The sequence below is a fragment of the Seriola dumerili genome, unplaced genomic scaffold, assembly GCF_002260705.1.
Source record: "Seriola dumerili isolate Sdu_G_001 unplaced genomic scaffold, Sdu_1.0 BDQW01001040.1, whole genome shotgun sequence".
NCBI lineage: Eukaryota > Metazoa > Chordata > Actinopteri > Carangiformes > Carangidae > Seriola > Seriola dumerili.
In genome coordinates, this window is record NW_019175295.1 from 245994 (window position 1) to 261881 (window position 15888).

At 43.4% G+C, this 15888-nt stretch overlaps 1 protein-coding gene across 1 annotated transcript in view; it reads right to left on the reverse strand.

Moving 5' to 3' along the window:
* The window catches only part of frrs1 (ferric chelate reductase 1), an 18110-nt gene extending 3877 nt beyond the window's left edge, over nt 1-14233 (reverse strand). Inside the window, exons 1-15 of the mRNA XM_022766770.1 lie at nt 14203-14233; nt 13838-13908; nt 12588-12793; nt 12339-12517; nt 11901-11995; nt 11592-11772; nt 10464-10652; nt 8989-9087; nt 8771-8909; nt 8121-8234; nt 7284-7399; nt 6781-6867; nt 2217-2314; nt 2034-2092; nt 448-579 (exon numbers count right to left, since the gene is read on the reverse strand). Of these exons, the coding sequence (XP_022622491.1) occupies nt 448-579; nt 2034-2092; nt 2217-2314; nt 6781-6867; nt 7284-7399; nt 8121-8234; nt 8771-8909; nt 8989-9087; nt 10464-10652; nt 11592-11772; nt 11901-11995; nt 12339-12517; nt 12588-12789 (1690 nt within the window). The 5' untranslated portion in view covers nt 12790-12793; nt 13838-13908; nt 14203-14233. The remainder of the gene's footprint in view (nt 1-447; nt 580-2033; nt 2093-2216; nt 2315-6780; nt 6868-7283; nt 7400-8120; nt 8235-8770; nt 8910-8988; nt 9088-10463; nt 10653-11591; nt 11773-11900; nt 11996-12338; nt 12518-12587; nt 12794-13837; nt 13909-14202) is intronic.
* Nucleotides 14234-15888: the final 1655 nt, after the last annotated feature.

Below are 15888 nucleotides of genomic sequence, written 5' to 3' on the forward strand. Positions count from 1 at the left end.
TACAGATGGGTGACATTTCCAAGCTATTTAGTATTCACACTCACTCCCACATGAATACACCTACCTCTCTCACACACACTCTCTCACACTCTCTCTCACACTCACACACACACACAAATAAACAAACAGAATAACAGAATAATCATAATTATTTTTTGGTTTTAGTCGTAATGTGCTGGAACAGAACAATTGATTGCGTTGCTGCAGCAGCAGCAGCAGCACTCACTGCTAATTGAAACCAACAGGCAATAACCAGCTGTTTACTGCAGGCATTAAAAACTAATCCACAGCAGCAGGAGAGAACATTAAAGTGTGTGTGGAGGAGTCCACTGGTGGTATGGCTGCATATGTTGAGGTGATGAATGAACTGATGTGTTAACATGAGTTCATCTTAGATCAACTCTGTCATACAGTAACACTGGGTTGTAGTATGTCAGACTGTAGTACCTCTTCTTCTGTGGACCAGCAGCAGCAGCTCTGCCAGCAGGATCCACAGCAGCCAGGCAGTCAGCACTGAGGGAGACCAGGGACTGGGTAACAGCAGCGCCTGCTGAGCAGCACCCAGGAACACACACACCGCTGGGGGGAGAGAGGACCAGTCAGAGCCTGATCTGGACTCAAACCACGTACTTCCTGTCTGATCTAATCCACAGTATGAACTGTGTCCTTAAACTTTATTCTACAGGTGATGCTGAACCTGAGTGCAGTAGAGGTGAAGGTCTGACCTGACAAAATGCATTAAGATATTTTTTAGGATGGAAAATGTTTGAACTGTTGAATTGAATTACTGTTATGTCATTTAAAATAAAGTTTTCATAAATGCACTGTATTGTGTTTCTTAGTGAACAAGACACATTTAAGTTTACTCAATATTATATATAAAAGTGATAGTTCAGGTCATTACTGATCCAGTCAGTGTTTAACCTGCAGTAGATTTAGAGAAGCAGCAGGAGCTGAGTGATGAGCTGCAGAGAAACATGTTTTACACACTTAAATATCCAGAGAAGAAGAACTAATATCAGTTGCAGTGTCCCTTTACTTTCAATATTCTCACCTCTTTATCTTCAGTCAAACAGCACTTTACTTTGGAACCGTTTTTTTTCAACCGTTGATCGACTGTATTCCTACGCACAAGTGCAACTAACATCATTCCACATGTTTAAATATGGTGTGACTTCCTGTCTAGAGAATAATTGTTCATGCTTCAGATGATTTGATTTCTTTACACAGAACACAAGACAGTAGATTTTATGTAGATGGTTTATGTTAGACGGTTCATCTCGAGGGGTTTATCCTAAAGACTAAACTATAGGTATATATACACATGACTACAGCGCGCTGTATCACTCCGCAGATCAGCTGTTTGAGTCAGACAGAGCTAAGCGTGGGTGTGCCTGTGCGTAGGAATACGGTAGTCCAACAAGTTGAAAAAATAGTTCCAAAGGAAAGATGTTTGATGGCAGATAAAGAGGTAAAAATATATTATAACATACATTATTTTTTCCTGTTTGTATTTTTAAAGTGTGTAAAACATGTTTCTCTGCAGCTCATCTCTCAGCTGTGTCCCGGTGCTCCTGCTGCGTCTCTAAATCTACTGCAGATCAAACACTGACTGTGGATCAGAACCTCACACCACCCCATGTCAGATAACCTGAGCTACCACCTTCAATGAATGACTTCAATAATTTGATCTTACTGCTGATTTAATTAAAATTGTTTCTTACTTTATCAGCATTTCAGTCACTTTCACTCAAACAAAGTAGTTTCTCCATAAACGATGAACTTACTTCAGTGAAGTCTCATCAGTGTTAGTGTGACTGATTTAGATCTCACTGAAGAATTCATTTTGACACAATCAGTGTATGAGCAGTCTGATGTAAGTCTACAGTGTGAGGTTCTGCTGGGACACTGGGATTATGTGTGTTGAGAACAACTGAATTTTGCTCTGGTCACTTCATGGATATGTAAACACGTCTTCGCGTCATGGTCCACACTGTGAGCAGTAGCAGCAGAAACACTGATCGTCATCTTACTGGAGAGTATCTGTGCAGCTGTGCCGGCTCCAGAGTGCAGCCAGCTGAAGATGATCCTCCTGCAGTGAAGAGACAGGACCTGGATCAGTTCACATGGATGGGTTTTCTCACAGATCAAATCCACTTACTGGAGACAGTGATGAGCGAGTCAGGGAGTTATTAAAATCTGGTCTGAGGTCTTACCTGGGGGACTCTGGCACCGGTCTGAGAACCGCCATAATTGGCTGGATGACACACAGAGCCATGACAGCGCAGCCTATGTAAGGGTGAGAGCCGGCACCCTGAGAGAGGAGGAAGCAGAGAGGAAGAGGAGCAGTGAATGATTTCAGTCTTCATCAATCGCCTCTATCAGCTGATCATCAGACAGGTTGTTAACGAGCCGACAGGTGATCAGATCATTTGGTCAAACTGACACTGAACAGCTGATGATGCTGATAATCCCTCATCAGTTACAGTAAATACAGGAGGTCAGTGATCTGAAAACTGATGTTTACACACAACAGACCAACAATAAACTGATTCAGCAGGTTTCAATAGTTTCTGACTGTGTTTAAAGGGACAGACTGTGATTCAAGTCTTTCATTCAATTAAAACAATTCAATGCATCTTCTTACTTATTTATGTTTTCCTGCTGGTTCTCTGTGTTTCAGTGTGTTATTGTTATTATATTACTATATCATTATTACCATCAGCAGCAGCATTGTCATTATAATCATCATTATTTTCATCATTTTATCAGCTGTTCCTCCACTGAGGTAACTAAAGTTCACCAGGTTTAACATCCTCTTTAATAACAAGCAGCAACAGAAAGAAAATATGCAAGTAAAATATAGAGATTTCATAACTGGCATGACATGGAAATACATGGATGTAATAATACCTGTAGTTATTATTTTCATATATATGTATGCAGTTTTCCATTAACCTGCTGAATACGTAACTTGACGTAGTGAACTAAGATGGAAACATGGGAATTAAAATAAATGTCTACACTCTCATGAGGCTGTTTTTCAGAGAGGCAGACAGCTGGAAATCTGTCCTCATGTTTAATTGGAATGAGATCACTTAATGGAAACACACCATTCACTATTGTGTTTTGCATCAGTGAGTGACGTCAGTGAATCTGCCTCAGTAAAAACTCCTGTGGTCACAAACACTTAACTCTGTAGGCAGACAGCGAGCACAGAACATCAGTCTGTGTCTGAAAAATCCTGACGTTTAAAGTTAATGTCTGAGCACCAGAAAACACTATGACGTCATTCTCCCTCACTCTGCCACGCTGACTCTCCTGAGACTGAGGTAGATGGTACAAGTGATGTAAGCAGACACAGTGTCCACACACACATATAAGTCTGTATTAAAGTGAGAGCGAGAAAACAGCTGAGCTACATTCCTCTGCCTCCAGTAACATGTAGTGTTGCTGGAACAGTAATTCATGATTCACAGGTGGCGGACTGAGTCGGTGCGTCCTGATGTTGTCACAGGGAAACACAGACACCTACAGGCCACTTGATATTAAAACTAGATTTAATGTGTTCATTGCTGCTGGGAATTTTTGTTTTTACGGAATAACAGTTATAATAATAATGATGATAATAATAATTAGTGGTGAAATACCAGGACTTGAATGAAGAGTGAGACAGAGTGAAATCATTCAGAAAGTGTCTATCCTGTCTCTGAGCTCTGCAGCAGCGCCTTCCTCCTCATGGTTTCCACCTGATATAGACAGGTGTGGTTCTATATGACCTGATATAGACAGCTGACTTTACCACAGGTGGACTCCAGTCAAGGTATACAGTAGAAACACCTCAGATGGAGGAACCTGAAGTGTCGTAGTAAAGTGTCTGAAAACTTCTGTCAATGTGAGTTTTAAGTTTTTAATAGTATTAAAGTCTTAAATAGTATTTGCTAAATGTCTTCACGTTGTCACTGTGGTCTATTGAGTGCAGACTGAAGAGGGGAAAATATTATCTCTTATGTTAACAGGCTGCAACACACCAACATGTAAAATCATCAGGGGTCTGAAGACTTTCTGAATGCTCTGTACATGAACTGTACATGTGGCAGTCATGTGATCATCTGAGCTCTTCTCTATAATCACAAATTAAGACTCTTGATCTTTTTCTTCACTTTCAGTGATGAGGTCTTTTACTCCTGAAGCTGAGCTCAGACTGGGGGAGGTTTGGTCTGATTTAATCCTGTCTCAGCCCCCCCCCCCCGAGAAATCTGGTCCTGGACCTGGTTCAGTTCTGATGTTCAGCCCAGATTATCTGGTGATGTGATAATCTGCTCACAGACTCATGGAGGCCGTCCTGATTAATATCAAACATGTGATATTTAGGAGTTCAAACCAGGACTCGACTCCGACTTGACTCTTAGTATCATTCTTAACTCTAATTCTTACAAGTTTATTAAATGCAGGCTCATATTTATCATCATTTAAATCTAAATTTCTTCCACTGATACCAAATGTAAAAGGCTGAACGTCTGGAATATTTCCATTTGATGATTGAAGCCATAAAAAAAAAAAAAAAAAAAAAACATGTTTTGAATTTAAACTTCTTATAAAATGGAAAAACATTCTTTTATAAATGTCAAGAACCACCTTCTCTCTCTGAGGAAAACTGAATTTAATAAACTGGACGAAGAGGAAAGTAAGGTGAAGTATTAAATGATTGTCCCTGTAATGTTATTTTAATCTGACCTAATGATTTATTTTATTTATTTATTGCACCAAACTGTTCAAAGCTCTTAAAGTATGAAAAACTGTGGACGGCCTTTTCCTGATGTACGTTGTGTAAATATAAACTGCTGCCCTACAATAAAGAATTTAAACATGTGAAGAACCTTAATTGAAATCTTAAGTGGATATTTAAGAGTTTAGCGGGTGAATCTTTGCCTTGGTGTCCGTATTGACACGTAGCAGTCAGACGTGTTGGACTTCATATCTGAACACTTCTTCTTTAAAGCTCAAACTTGATTTGAACTCTTTGAGCCTGACTCAGATTCTCCAGCCTGTGCTGCTGTTCCTCCCTCTACCTGCTGCAGCTCCACGTCCAACAGACTCATTATGTCTGAGCAGGTGGAGGAAGCTGCAGGTAGAGTGTTCAGAGGTACAGTCCTGACATCTAAAGCTTCTGTGGTGAGTCAGGATTCAACAGTGGTGAGTCACACACACACACACACACACACACACACACACACACACACACACCCACACACTCACACACCCACACACACACACACACACACACACACACACACACACACACACACACACACACACACACACACACACACACACACACACACACACACACACACACACACACAGACCCGTCTGCTAGTCTCTGGTTCTGGTCTCAGACTCCTCCTCTGAGTCTGGGTCTGACTGAGGCTCAAACATGTGGCTGAGTCTCTCTGATGTTTCCTCCTCTCACCATCTTGATGCTCTCTGCTCTTTCACCTGTCCACCTGGAGCCAGCAGGTGGTGGGCGGGGCTACAGGCCTGATCCAGGTTTATCAACCAGGAAGTGAGAGGAGACGAGCTTCAGACCCAGTTTAATGTGTGAAACATGTTGAACTAAATATGAATCAGAGGATTTCACAGAGTTAAAACACGTCTGGAGGAACATGCTGTGATACTGAACTAAGATGACTCATGTTTAACGCGTGTTAACCACAACATGTCAGCATTGTCAATGTGAGCATGTAGCATTTAGCTCAAAGCACAAGCTCACAGAGAAGTGCATCATTTGGAAATAAACATGTAAAGCAGAAACTAAACAGGGTCAAATCAGCCACTGTGCTGCCCCCTGCTGGAAGCAGTTCGCAATGGATCTAATCATCTCTGCCCAACCGAAGATAAAAACTGCCTTCATTTAATCTTTTAATCCGGCACTTCAATTAGATATAATCTGCTTTACACTGTGTTTTATACTGTTTCCTCATTATGCTCCTCACTTCTATGTTATGCTTCTTTTGTTTCTGTTAAGCACATTCAGTGACCTCTGAGTTTGAGGCTATACAGATGAATCTGCCTCGTCCTGCTGTGTCTCTAAAAGAACAAATAAGGTGTTTATCTAATGTCACACACACAGACTCAAACAGTGGAGACCGTCAGCATGTCGTTCACTGGCTGGAAAATCATGTGTGAATGCACCATTACAGGCGTACCAATGTACAGCCTGTAAAGCCTGTCCTGGGGGGGGGTCTTTAAAATGAAAAGGGCTCAGCCTCTTTCAAAGATAAACATACAGAGAAATATGAGGAGCTGCTGGATAACCACATTTTAGAGAGCAAAGCCGACATGTTGCTCTGAGAGACGCTCCACAGGAAACACAGAAGAGTCTCTTTATCCCAGCAGGAGAATCTGCTGCTGCAAAGTTTCTACAAGTACAAACACACACACACACACACACACACACACACACACACACACACAGTCTGATCCATCAACACAAGAACAGGCCGTGACAACACAATGAGTTGTTGTTGTTGTGGGACTGACTCAAACACACAGCACCAGCTTCAGAGCCGGTGAGACAGATGGAGGGACAGGTGGACGAGCATGGAGGGGGTACACACACACACACGCACACACACGCACACACACGCACACACACGCACACACACGCACACACACGCACACACACGCACACACACGCACACACACGCACACACACGCACACACACGCACACACACGCACACACACACACACGGACACACACACACACATACACTTACCTCGCTCCATCCCCTCCTGTATATGAAAGGCAGCGTGAAGGCCACACTAGTTAGGACCACAGCCAAGAGCATCATGGTCCGATGGAGCTGCAGAGAGGAGGAGAGGGGGAGGGGCCTGATGAAGACTGGATCACTGGTATTGTACTTCCAGGCCCGGGATTCAAACCCAGACCCATGTGACACTACTCTACAGAGCCTGCTTCACTACATGCATTATAATAGCTCAGCTAATAGTTCTTCTTCTAGTGTATTACCAATATTATTATGATTATTGCCATTTTTATTTATAACAACAACAATTATAATACTTATTGTTGTTGTTTAGGTGTGATATTACAAAGCTGTGACAGGCCGGACACATCTACAAACACTGTGGTTCGAACCAACGTTGGTCACCATGGAAACGGACCCCAGAGCAGCGAACTCAGAACCTGATTATTAAACTGATGGATTATTCAGTCAGTGAAATGTCTCAGAGGACGGAGACGTGTCGGTGTTCTCACCTGAAACCAGAGTCTTTGTCCCAGCACGGTGGTGTCAGGCCAGCAGTGTTTGTAGTGGCGAGCGACGAAGACGGCCGTGTTCACCGTCCACATCCAGACAGTCAGCATCAGCACACCTGCACACACAGCACAGGTGCTGGAGGAGTCTGTATCCATCCCTGGTCAGAACTGACGGGTTCAGATTTACTCTTACAGACACAAATGTAGATACGTAATGAGACGTGTTAGCGACCTCAGTGTGAGTCAGTCTCATGACGCTCTGTGTGCAAACATAGAGTAATATATTACACCCGCTTGTTCTCACAGATGTTCACTTCCTGCCTGGAGGGATCATGTGTTTGTCCAGAGTGAAACCCAAACTCAACTCACCTGTTTCAACAACATCAGGTGGGTCACAGCTGAGACCGGGGTCCAACAAACACTGTGGCCTGATACTTAAAACTAAAAACATGTGACCCTGAAACAGTCATTAAATATAAAATAAAATCTTATGAACGAAGCCTCTGAATGAGGAGTGCTTGTTACTTCATTTACCTGATACTGCAATTAAATTAATTAAATTACGTTTATTAAGCTTGAAAGTTCATCCTTGATCTGAGAAACAGCAGCATGACCGATGAGTAAATGGATGAATGGATGAATAAGCATTTCATCCCTGCTACAGTTTAAGCTCTGCAGTATGTGTTGCTGTTCGTTGTGTGGTTTGTCAGCGTGGCAGCGCAGCCTTCATCTTTACATCTATAGAGTTTCAGTCCAACACATGATGTATATATATATATGATATAATGTCCACAGACTACACAGGAACCATATGTAAGAAGGAGTTTGTAAACCCACCATGGACCTTGATGAGCAGCGGGGAGCGGGAGCCAATCAGATCCTCGGGACGTCCAGTGATCACCTTCTGATTGGTGGAGATGAGCGGCTGATGGTGGTGTCTGTGGATCAGACCTGAGGAGGACAGAGTTTACAGCAGATTACACCTCTGTTCCAGCTGAAGAGGAAGTAACGTGAGCTATTCTCAGTGATGTGACTCAGTGGAAACACTCACCACCTGAGCAGTGAACCTCACACTTCAAAGTGTTTCCATGACAACAACAGAACACAGCAGAACACAAGGAGTCACACTATGTGTGTGTGTGTGTATATATATACACATACACACACACACACACACACACACACACAAACACGTGTGACGTGACATTATAAAATGAAACTTGACATGAAATAAAAGTGTTATTGGGGAAAAATAAACTTTGAAAAAGTAAGTTTGAAATAAAAATGTCAGGATCAGTTTGTTTTGTTTCATCTGTAAAAACATTTAACGTGTGTTGGCAAGTTATAAAACCTTCCTGTTCTGTTCCTTAAACTCCAGCCTGAGTTTTAATCATTTCTTAAATTATTTCACAAATTATTGTTTGATTTATATTTTCATGTAATTATTTAATTATTAATTTAATATTGACCACTTCCTGCTGTCTTACCTCGGTGAGATCGACCATGAGCCAGAAACAGGAAGTAGCTCTGGTTTAAGTCGAACCTATTCTGTAGGAGGATGTTTCTATGGAAACGACACTGGATGACCCCGTCTGCCAGTCTCCAGGCCCGACCCCACACAGCATCCTGGAGACAGAGAGGACAAGACTCACAGCCACTGAAATGCATGATGAAGATGGTGAAGATGAAGAGTGTGAGAGTGTACCTCTGTTTCCAGCTCAGGGGGTGTTCGTCCAGAGACGTGAGCAGCGCTGATGGAAACTCCGCCTCCATCACTGACACACAGATAAACGTCATCATCGCCCTGAAGGACAGAAACATTTATTTACATCTGCAGCTCGTTAACTTGTTTATCACTGTAACCGTCTCATATGTCACATGTTCATTACTCTCTTACTCTCTTATGTTCAGTCACAGCGAGACAGTCCAGGTGAGTCTCATCTGAAGTCACTGAATGTTTCAGTATGAAACCAGGATCTTTCTCTAACCCAGTCACCACTAAAATAAAACTCACAGACCAACCGGCCTACCACTGCAGTGGTACTGAGGCAGAACAAAGAGGTCACCTGGGACAGGTGTTTTTGAACGAGATGCTGTAAAGTGTCCAGGTGACCAGGTGACCAGGAGTCAGATCGGCACCCTAACCACTCACTTCTCAGGCCGCCTCGACTTAGAGCAGAACCTCTGCGCTTCACCCACTGCGCAGCGACAGGTGGTGCTAGCATTAAAATGATCACACACATTTGAACACTGCTGGATGTCATCAAACGCACCACGAGTCTCGGTCTGGTGACGACATTACTAGTAAAACACTATATCACATGTGAGAACAGTTCACACTCGCCTGTCGTGTTCTGGTCATTTGATTTTCTCTGACTGACCCGGTCTGAATCCCCCGCTCCATCCCCTGCTCTGTGGTCAGTGGTAATTAACAGGCTGATGACTGCTGACATCCAGCTCAGCTAACTGTTAGCTTCATCACATTTCCTTTCAAACACTCACCAGACGGAAGTCTTAAAACATAAACTGTGAAACTGCATCCGTTCACAGTGTCACTGTACAGTTGGTTTAATACAGAAAACAACACATATACACTTCTCACAGAGGGCTTTACGCTCACTCAGACAGTTTGACAAACACTGAGCACGACATTTAAATCCTGATGTTTGATTTGCTGCACTCTTTGAGAAAGGCTCTGAACAGAACCAGGGAACAGCTGCATGAGGTGGAGCCACTGCAGGTGGAGATTTATAACAAACACCTTCAACAGATATGTAAATGAACAACATGTTCTCAGTCTGTTAATACAAAGTGTTACTCAGTCACAATTGTGTTTCCTTCAGAGTTAATTAGCAGTTACAAATCAGTGGTATAATTGATCATTTTCCATTTCTAAGATATTAACACACTGAAGAATCTCTGTTTACATCACAAGAATAAACAGCAAGAGAAGATGTGTGGGTCTGTGGTCTGAAGTCACCTGATGACAGGTGATTATATAAATAAGATGCTCTCTGACTGTCCACTGACTCCTGGAGGATGACCTTTGACCTCTTCCCTGTGGGTGATGTGAGCGGTTTCACAGACAGGTGTGAAGACATGGTTAGAGTGGCTCTGAGATATGAAGCTAACAAACAGGAGCCGCCACTTCTTGGTGTTAACTTCAAGAAATAAACTCACCATCCATTTATCCAGAGACAGAGCGAAGGACACGTAACCCTCCGCTGGACCACTGACTTCAAACATCACGCTCCGTCCTGCTCCATCCGCGGTGAAGGACAGGAAGAAACAGCCGGGGTCTGACTCTGGGTGACAGCCCACTGGGTCTCTGAGGCAGGACTTACTGAGGCCACACCCCCCCGAGCTAAACTGAGGAGGAGCAAGAGAAAAGGTGAGATTCTGGATAATGTGTGAGGTCAGAGGTCAGCTGCACTGAACACCTTAAGGTAAGATTTTCCTTCTGAGTTAAAGTTTCCTTAAAATAAAACCTGTTGCACAAAACACCCTTAAGTCTTCTCCCTAAGGATTCCTTAATATATTCACTTAAGTATTTAAGGTTTCTCCTGATCTCAGTCTGATACTTAAGGAAACACTTAAAGTCATTAAACTGTAAAAGACCTTAGAGACCGAACTAAAGAGAAACCTTCAGGTTCCTCTGATCGTCTCTGAACTCAACATGTCTGAGTTCATGGTGAGAGATGAAGAGGAGGAACGTCCCAACAAGAGTTTGAACCTGATGGAGCCTCAACCAGAGGAATGGATTTCTGTGAGACGATACAGGTGAGACGTTAATGCCAGAAAACAAACAGTCTCCATGGAAACTGTAGAATTCTACTGCTGTAAAACCTCTTTCACTGCTGTGAATGCCTTAATATTCTTCCTTATCAAAGGAAACCTTTTAGGAGATTCTGTGCAACACCCTTAAGTACCTCCCTCAGCTGAGGAGAAATTACACCTTAAGTGTCAGGCTTAAGTAGAAAACCTAAGGTGTTTTGTGCAACTGGCCCCTGGGTTTTATCTAGAGTGACAGGGACGTAGTTTCTGCAAAGATGTGATGGATGATTTAAAAGCTGTGTGCACCATAAACTGAACTCCATCCACCTGGGTCCAGGTAGACACCTCGGAGACAGAGGTCTCTGAACCCGGACAGGTAAAACCCTGATGATGTGCAGGAGCAGATGGACAGAGGGAAGCTTACGTCCATTTTGAGGCTGTATTTTGGATTATTTCGTCTTGTATTTGATCATATCTATAACAGTTTCAGTAGGTGAGCTCTCCAATCATGATGTGATGACGTCAGACACTGACCGGTGAGGACAGAGCAGCAGGGCTGGTGGTTTCAGCGGGAACAGGGGTGTGTGGAGCAGTGGTGGGCGGAGCAGCGGTGGGCGGAGCTGCGGTGGGCGGAGCTGCGGTGGCTCCTCTCAGAGACACCACAGGACCTGCAATCCTCACCCAGTACACCTTATAGTCATGCACCACCGTCACACTGCAACAACAAATCAAACACACCTTCAGATACGCAGCTGTTCTGCTGTGTGTAGGACAACCCTGTGTGTGTGTGTGTATTTCAGTGACATCATCAGTGACATCATACACAGTGTGATGCGTACTCACAGGAACTGGACTTTCTGTGGGGGGGTGTCTGGAGGCTCCCACACAGCCTGGACCTGAGTCTTCTTTGTGCCTCCATTGTGGCTCAGTCCAGATCCCTACACACACACACACACACACACACACACACACACACACAAAGAGATTATTATGAACATGTCAATCAGAGAGTGGTGAGACTGTGGCATTGTACTGAACCTCCTGTTCACCTCATAATTATTATTTACTGTGTTCAGGTATGAGGAGCTGCATCATGTGTTTAATGAGTGTGTGTGTGTGTGTGTGTGTGTGTGTGTGTGGCTGCAGCCCAACATTATTTTTTTCGGTTCATTTTGCCTTGACAAGCGTGGCGTGTGTAAATAAAATGATTGTTTGTAATTCATCACGAGTTCATATCACCATGACGATGAAGATAAGATTGATCATAAGTTTGAGGTTTACCTGAGTGTGGCCACACTGCAGCAGCTGGGACTGACGAGGGTCAGTCAGGATGAAGAATCCCACTGCAGGCAGGTCCAGTTTCCCAGCATCCCGAGCTTCTATCAGGAAGCCCCTGAAGAATGTGTGGTCAGCGGAGGACGGGGAGGAGGAGGAGGAGGAGGGGGCCACTCTCAAAGTCACTGTGGATGAAGAACAGGGAGGTGAGGAGATGTGTGTCACCACACCTGTAAGTGAGGTTTAACAGCTCACCTGTGATGTTGTCCCCAGGCCTGAAGGTGGGTTTGTCCACAGTGATGCTGTAGGGAGGCGGGTCTGGACTGGGCTCGTACCCATGCTGAGGCGCCATGTCTCCACAGGCTACACCCACCTTCCCATTACTGAACCCTGCGACTGGCTCCACAGTCCCAGTGAGCACCGTGAGCACAGGCAGCAGGAGGAAGCAGCAGCACATGATGCTGCAGTGGAAACACAGGAAGAGACTGGATCAGATACTTGACCCTTGACCCTGACATGTCCTCTCCTCTGAGACCGTGTCTGTCCTCACCAGGACACAACACACTGGCTGTTGAACTGACTGTTTTATTTTGGTGTTGCAGTCTTCCTACAGTACTTCATCTCTACACATTAACTGGGTCATTTGGACCCCAACACAGAGGACACTACATACCACTGTATGAGCTGAGGTGTGACTCCTTACCTCTGCTTTTATTAAAAATATATCATGTCAACTTTCTTGTGCAGTTTAATTAAAACAATGTTTTACATGTCACGTTTTTGTCTGGTCATGTTCCTGAAGCAGCTGACGTGAGTCAACATTTTCACTTCAACACTGACTTCAGCTTTTCCAACTCTGCCACTGTCACACTTTGACCTGCAAGATTTTTATTTGCTTCTGCATTTCAGCAGTTTTTGCTTTTACATATCAGCTGTTTTTTAGTCATTTTCAGAATAACTTCTGCAGTTTCCTTCCTGTGTTCAGTGTTCAGTTTCTTCCTTTCCAGTCATTTAAGATGAGATTAGTTCAGTCTGCTTCGCTGCCTGGGATATGTAGAGCTCTCTCTTCTTCTCTATTCTGTCAGAAAGTCTCTGAGTTTTGCATCTTTGCTCTTAATATTAAAAGTCTAGCACAGTATTGGAAGAACAGTGTTTAAAGTGTTATTAATGCTGCACTTGTTCAATATTCCCCTGTGGAACAGACTTCTGTCTTTCAGTTTAAGGACCTGTCGACTCCTCAGGTGTGAAGTTTCATTAATTAATTAGAAAGATTGTGGGACTGTTGGTTCTATAAAGAGTTGCTGACAGAATTACAGCTGACAAACACAAAAATCTTCTTTACATATAACTCATGGTGTGTGCTACACACACACAGATGAGTTACAGATTATATAACACGACCAAGAAAAGACAGGAACAATATCATCACATTAACACATGTAGGAAAGGAGAAGAACAGCTGATTCACTGTCTGACTGTATCTGTGGACAGAGGCCGACACTCACCCAGTGTAATCAGTCTCCTGCAGATCAACAGACTCACTCAGATAGTGAACCTCCAGACCAGAGGGGCGTCACTGAAACAAGAACAAACACATGATCAATAGTTTTTATTAAGACAGAAAATCAAAGAGAATTGAACAGTAAAAAGTCTGGTTATATCTGTTGTTATTGAACTGTACTACACTTCTATTCCAGAGTCTCAGTCTGACCCTTCACTCTGTGACGACCCTCTGTGCTCAGACACAAAGAAGCAAGTGGAACAAGACTCATCTTCATCTGGCATATGAAACGTAATGTGACCGTCCGTCTCACAGCTCAGACACTTGTTGAACAAGTTGAGCTCATCCAAACAAAGTGTGTGGTCTTACCTCCACCCTGTGCTGCTGCTGTCTGTGTCTCCACCCTCAGTGCAGACTGTGTCCTCCTCACAGGGCAGGGCTTCTGCTGCCTTCACTTCCTGTGGAAGAAAATCAGACATGTGAGTTCTTTACTGTGAAACACACTTTACCTTACATTAGGATTCTTCTTCTCTTCCAAACATGATCATCGTTTCACTAGAAATAGTGTCTGTCATTTTTCACTTTATTCAGCCAGTTTATCCCCAGTGAGACTATAAATGACCTTTAGTTTAATTTTATTTCTGTAGCTCAGACTGAACCAGTCAATATGTTTCATCATAAATGTTTCTGTCAGCGACCCAGAGACTCGGTTTACAAGTTTACAAGTTTATTCTTCATCTGTTAGAGAATTATTCAGTTGTTCCCAGAGCACACCGTCTCAGCTGATAGCAGACACACACATATATAGACTATATACACTATAAATATTACACAATGAATGTATGTATGAAGCAGTGAGTCATTCATCCTGATCACTGTTACATCTATTCTAGTTTGTAGTACCAGAGAACCGCCAGCAGGGGGAGGTATTGCCGTGTGGATGACAACACTGATGCACTGAGGGAAGAAGAATACTCACCGAGCACTTTATTAGGAACACCTGAGCCCCTGCTTATTCGTGCAGTTATCGGCCAATCGTGTGTCAGCGGCAGGTCCAGGTGAGGAGCTCCAGTTCATGAGGACAACATGTGACCTCAGTGACTCTGAGCTTCATGACTTTCACTCACAACAGTCTCTAGAGTTTTTACTCCAACAACAAAAGCATCCAGTGAGCAACAGCTGTGTTGGTCAGAGGTCAGAGGTCAGGGGAGAATGGACACACATGTATTTAGATTCATTTAACTCTGGGTTTGATCAACAAATACAATAAAAACTTTGGCAACATTAGAAGTTGTGTTTTCTCTGTTAAAGTAAATGAATTATGCACATTGTCAGTTATCATTTAAAATGCATCTTTCTACGAGCAGCAGATCATCAGAACCAGATTCACCGGACTGAGGTCTGATCTGGTTCAGACTCACAGTCAAACACTTTCAGCTTCAATCATCAAACAACAAAAAAGGCAGGCAGGGGTTGAAACTGGGGGAGGCAGGTCAGGGGTCAGGTGGGTGGTCAGGTGACTACAGAGACAGGAACCGGTGAACAGGTGGGGACAGAAGTGACAGAACATGTTAGTGATGCTCAAGATTAAATAAATGATAGAATCACTAGGACTTAAATTGAACGTAATGCAAACACACATTTAAAATATTTGTTTTTAAAGCACGTTGAAGGAACCAGCCTCAAGCTGCTTCATCTATAACTTTAAGACATTTTGTGCAGAGCTGTTGTTCTTACATTTTATCAATCTGCATTTACTTTGTCCTTGAGTTCCATGAGTTCATGTTTCTAAATGAGAGATGAAGTTAAACTGTGTTAAAGAAGGTGAATCAGAGAGGGAGGTGTGTGTTGATGGCCCAGTGGTGTCTGTGTAAAAAGACACTTACAGACTAATAAAGACGAACCCCGAGCGTGTTGTCACCTGTGAACATGCGTCTCCTCGGTGGTCAGCCATAACAATACTCTGCTGCCCTCTTGTGGCACAGGGCGTCACCTACACCTCCACCGCAGCTATTAGACTCCATCTGTTGTTGGTGTTTCCCTGGCAACTATCTT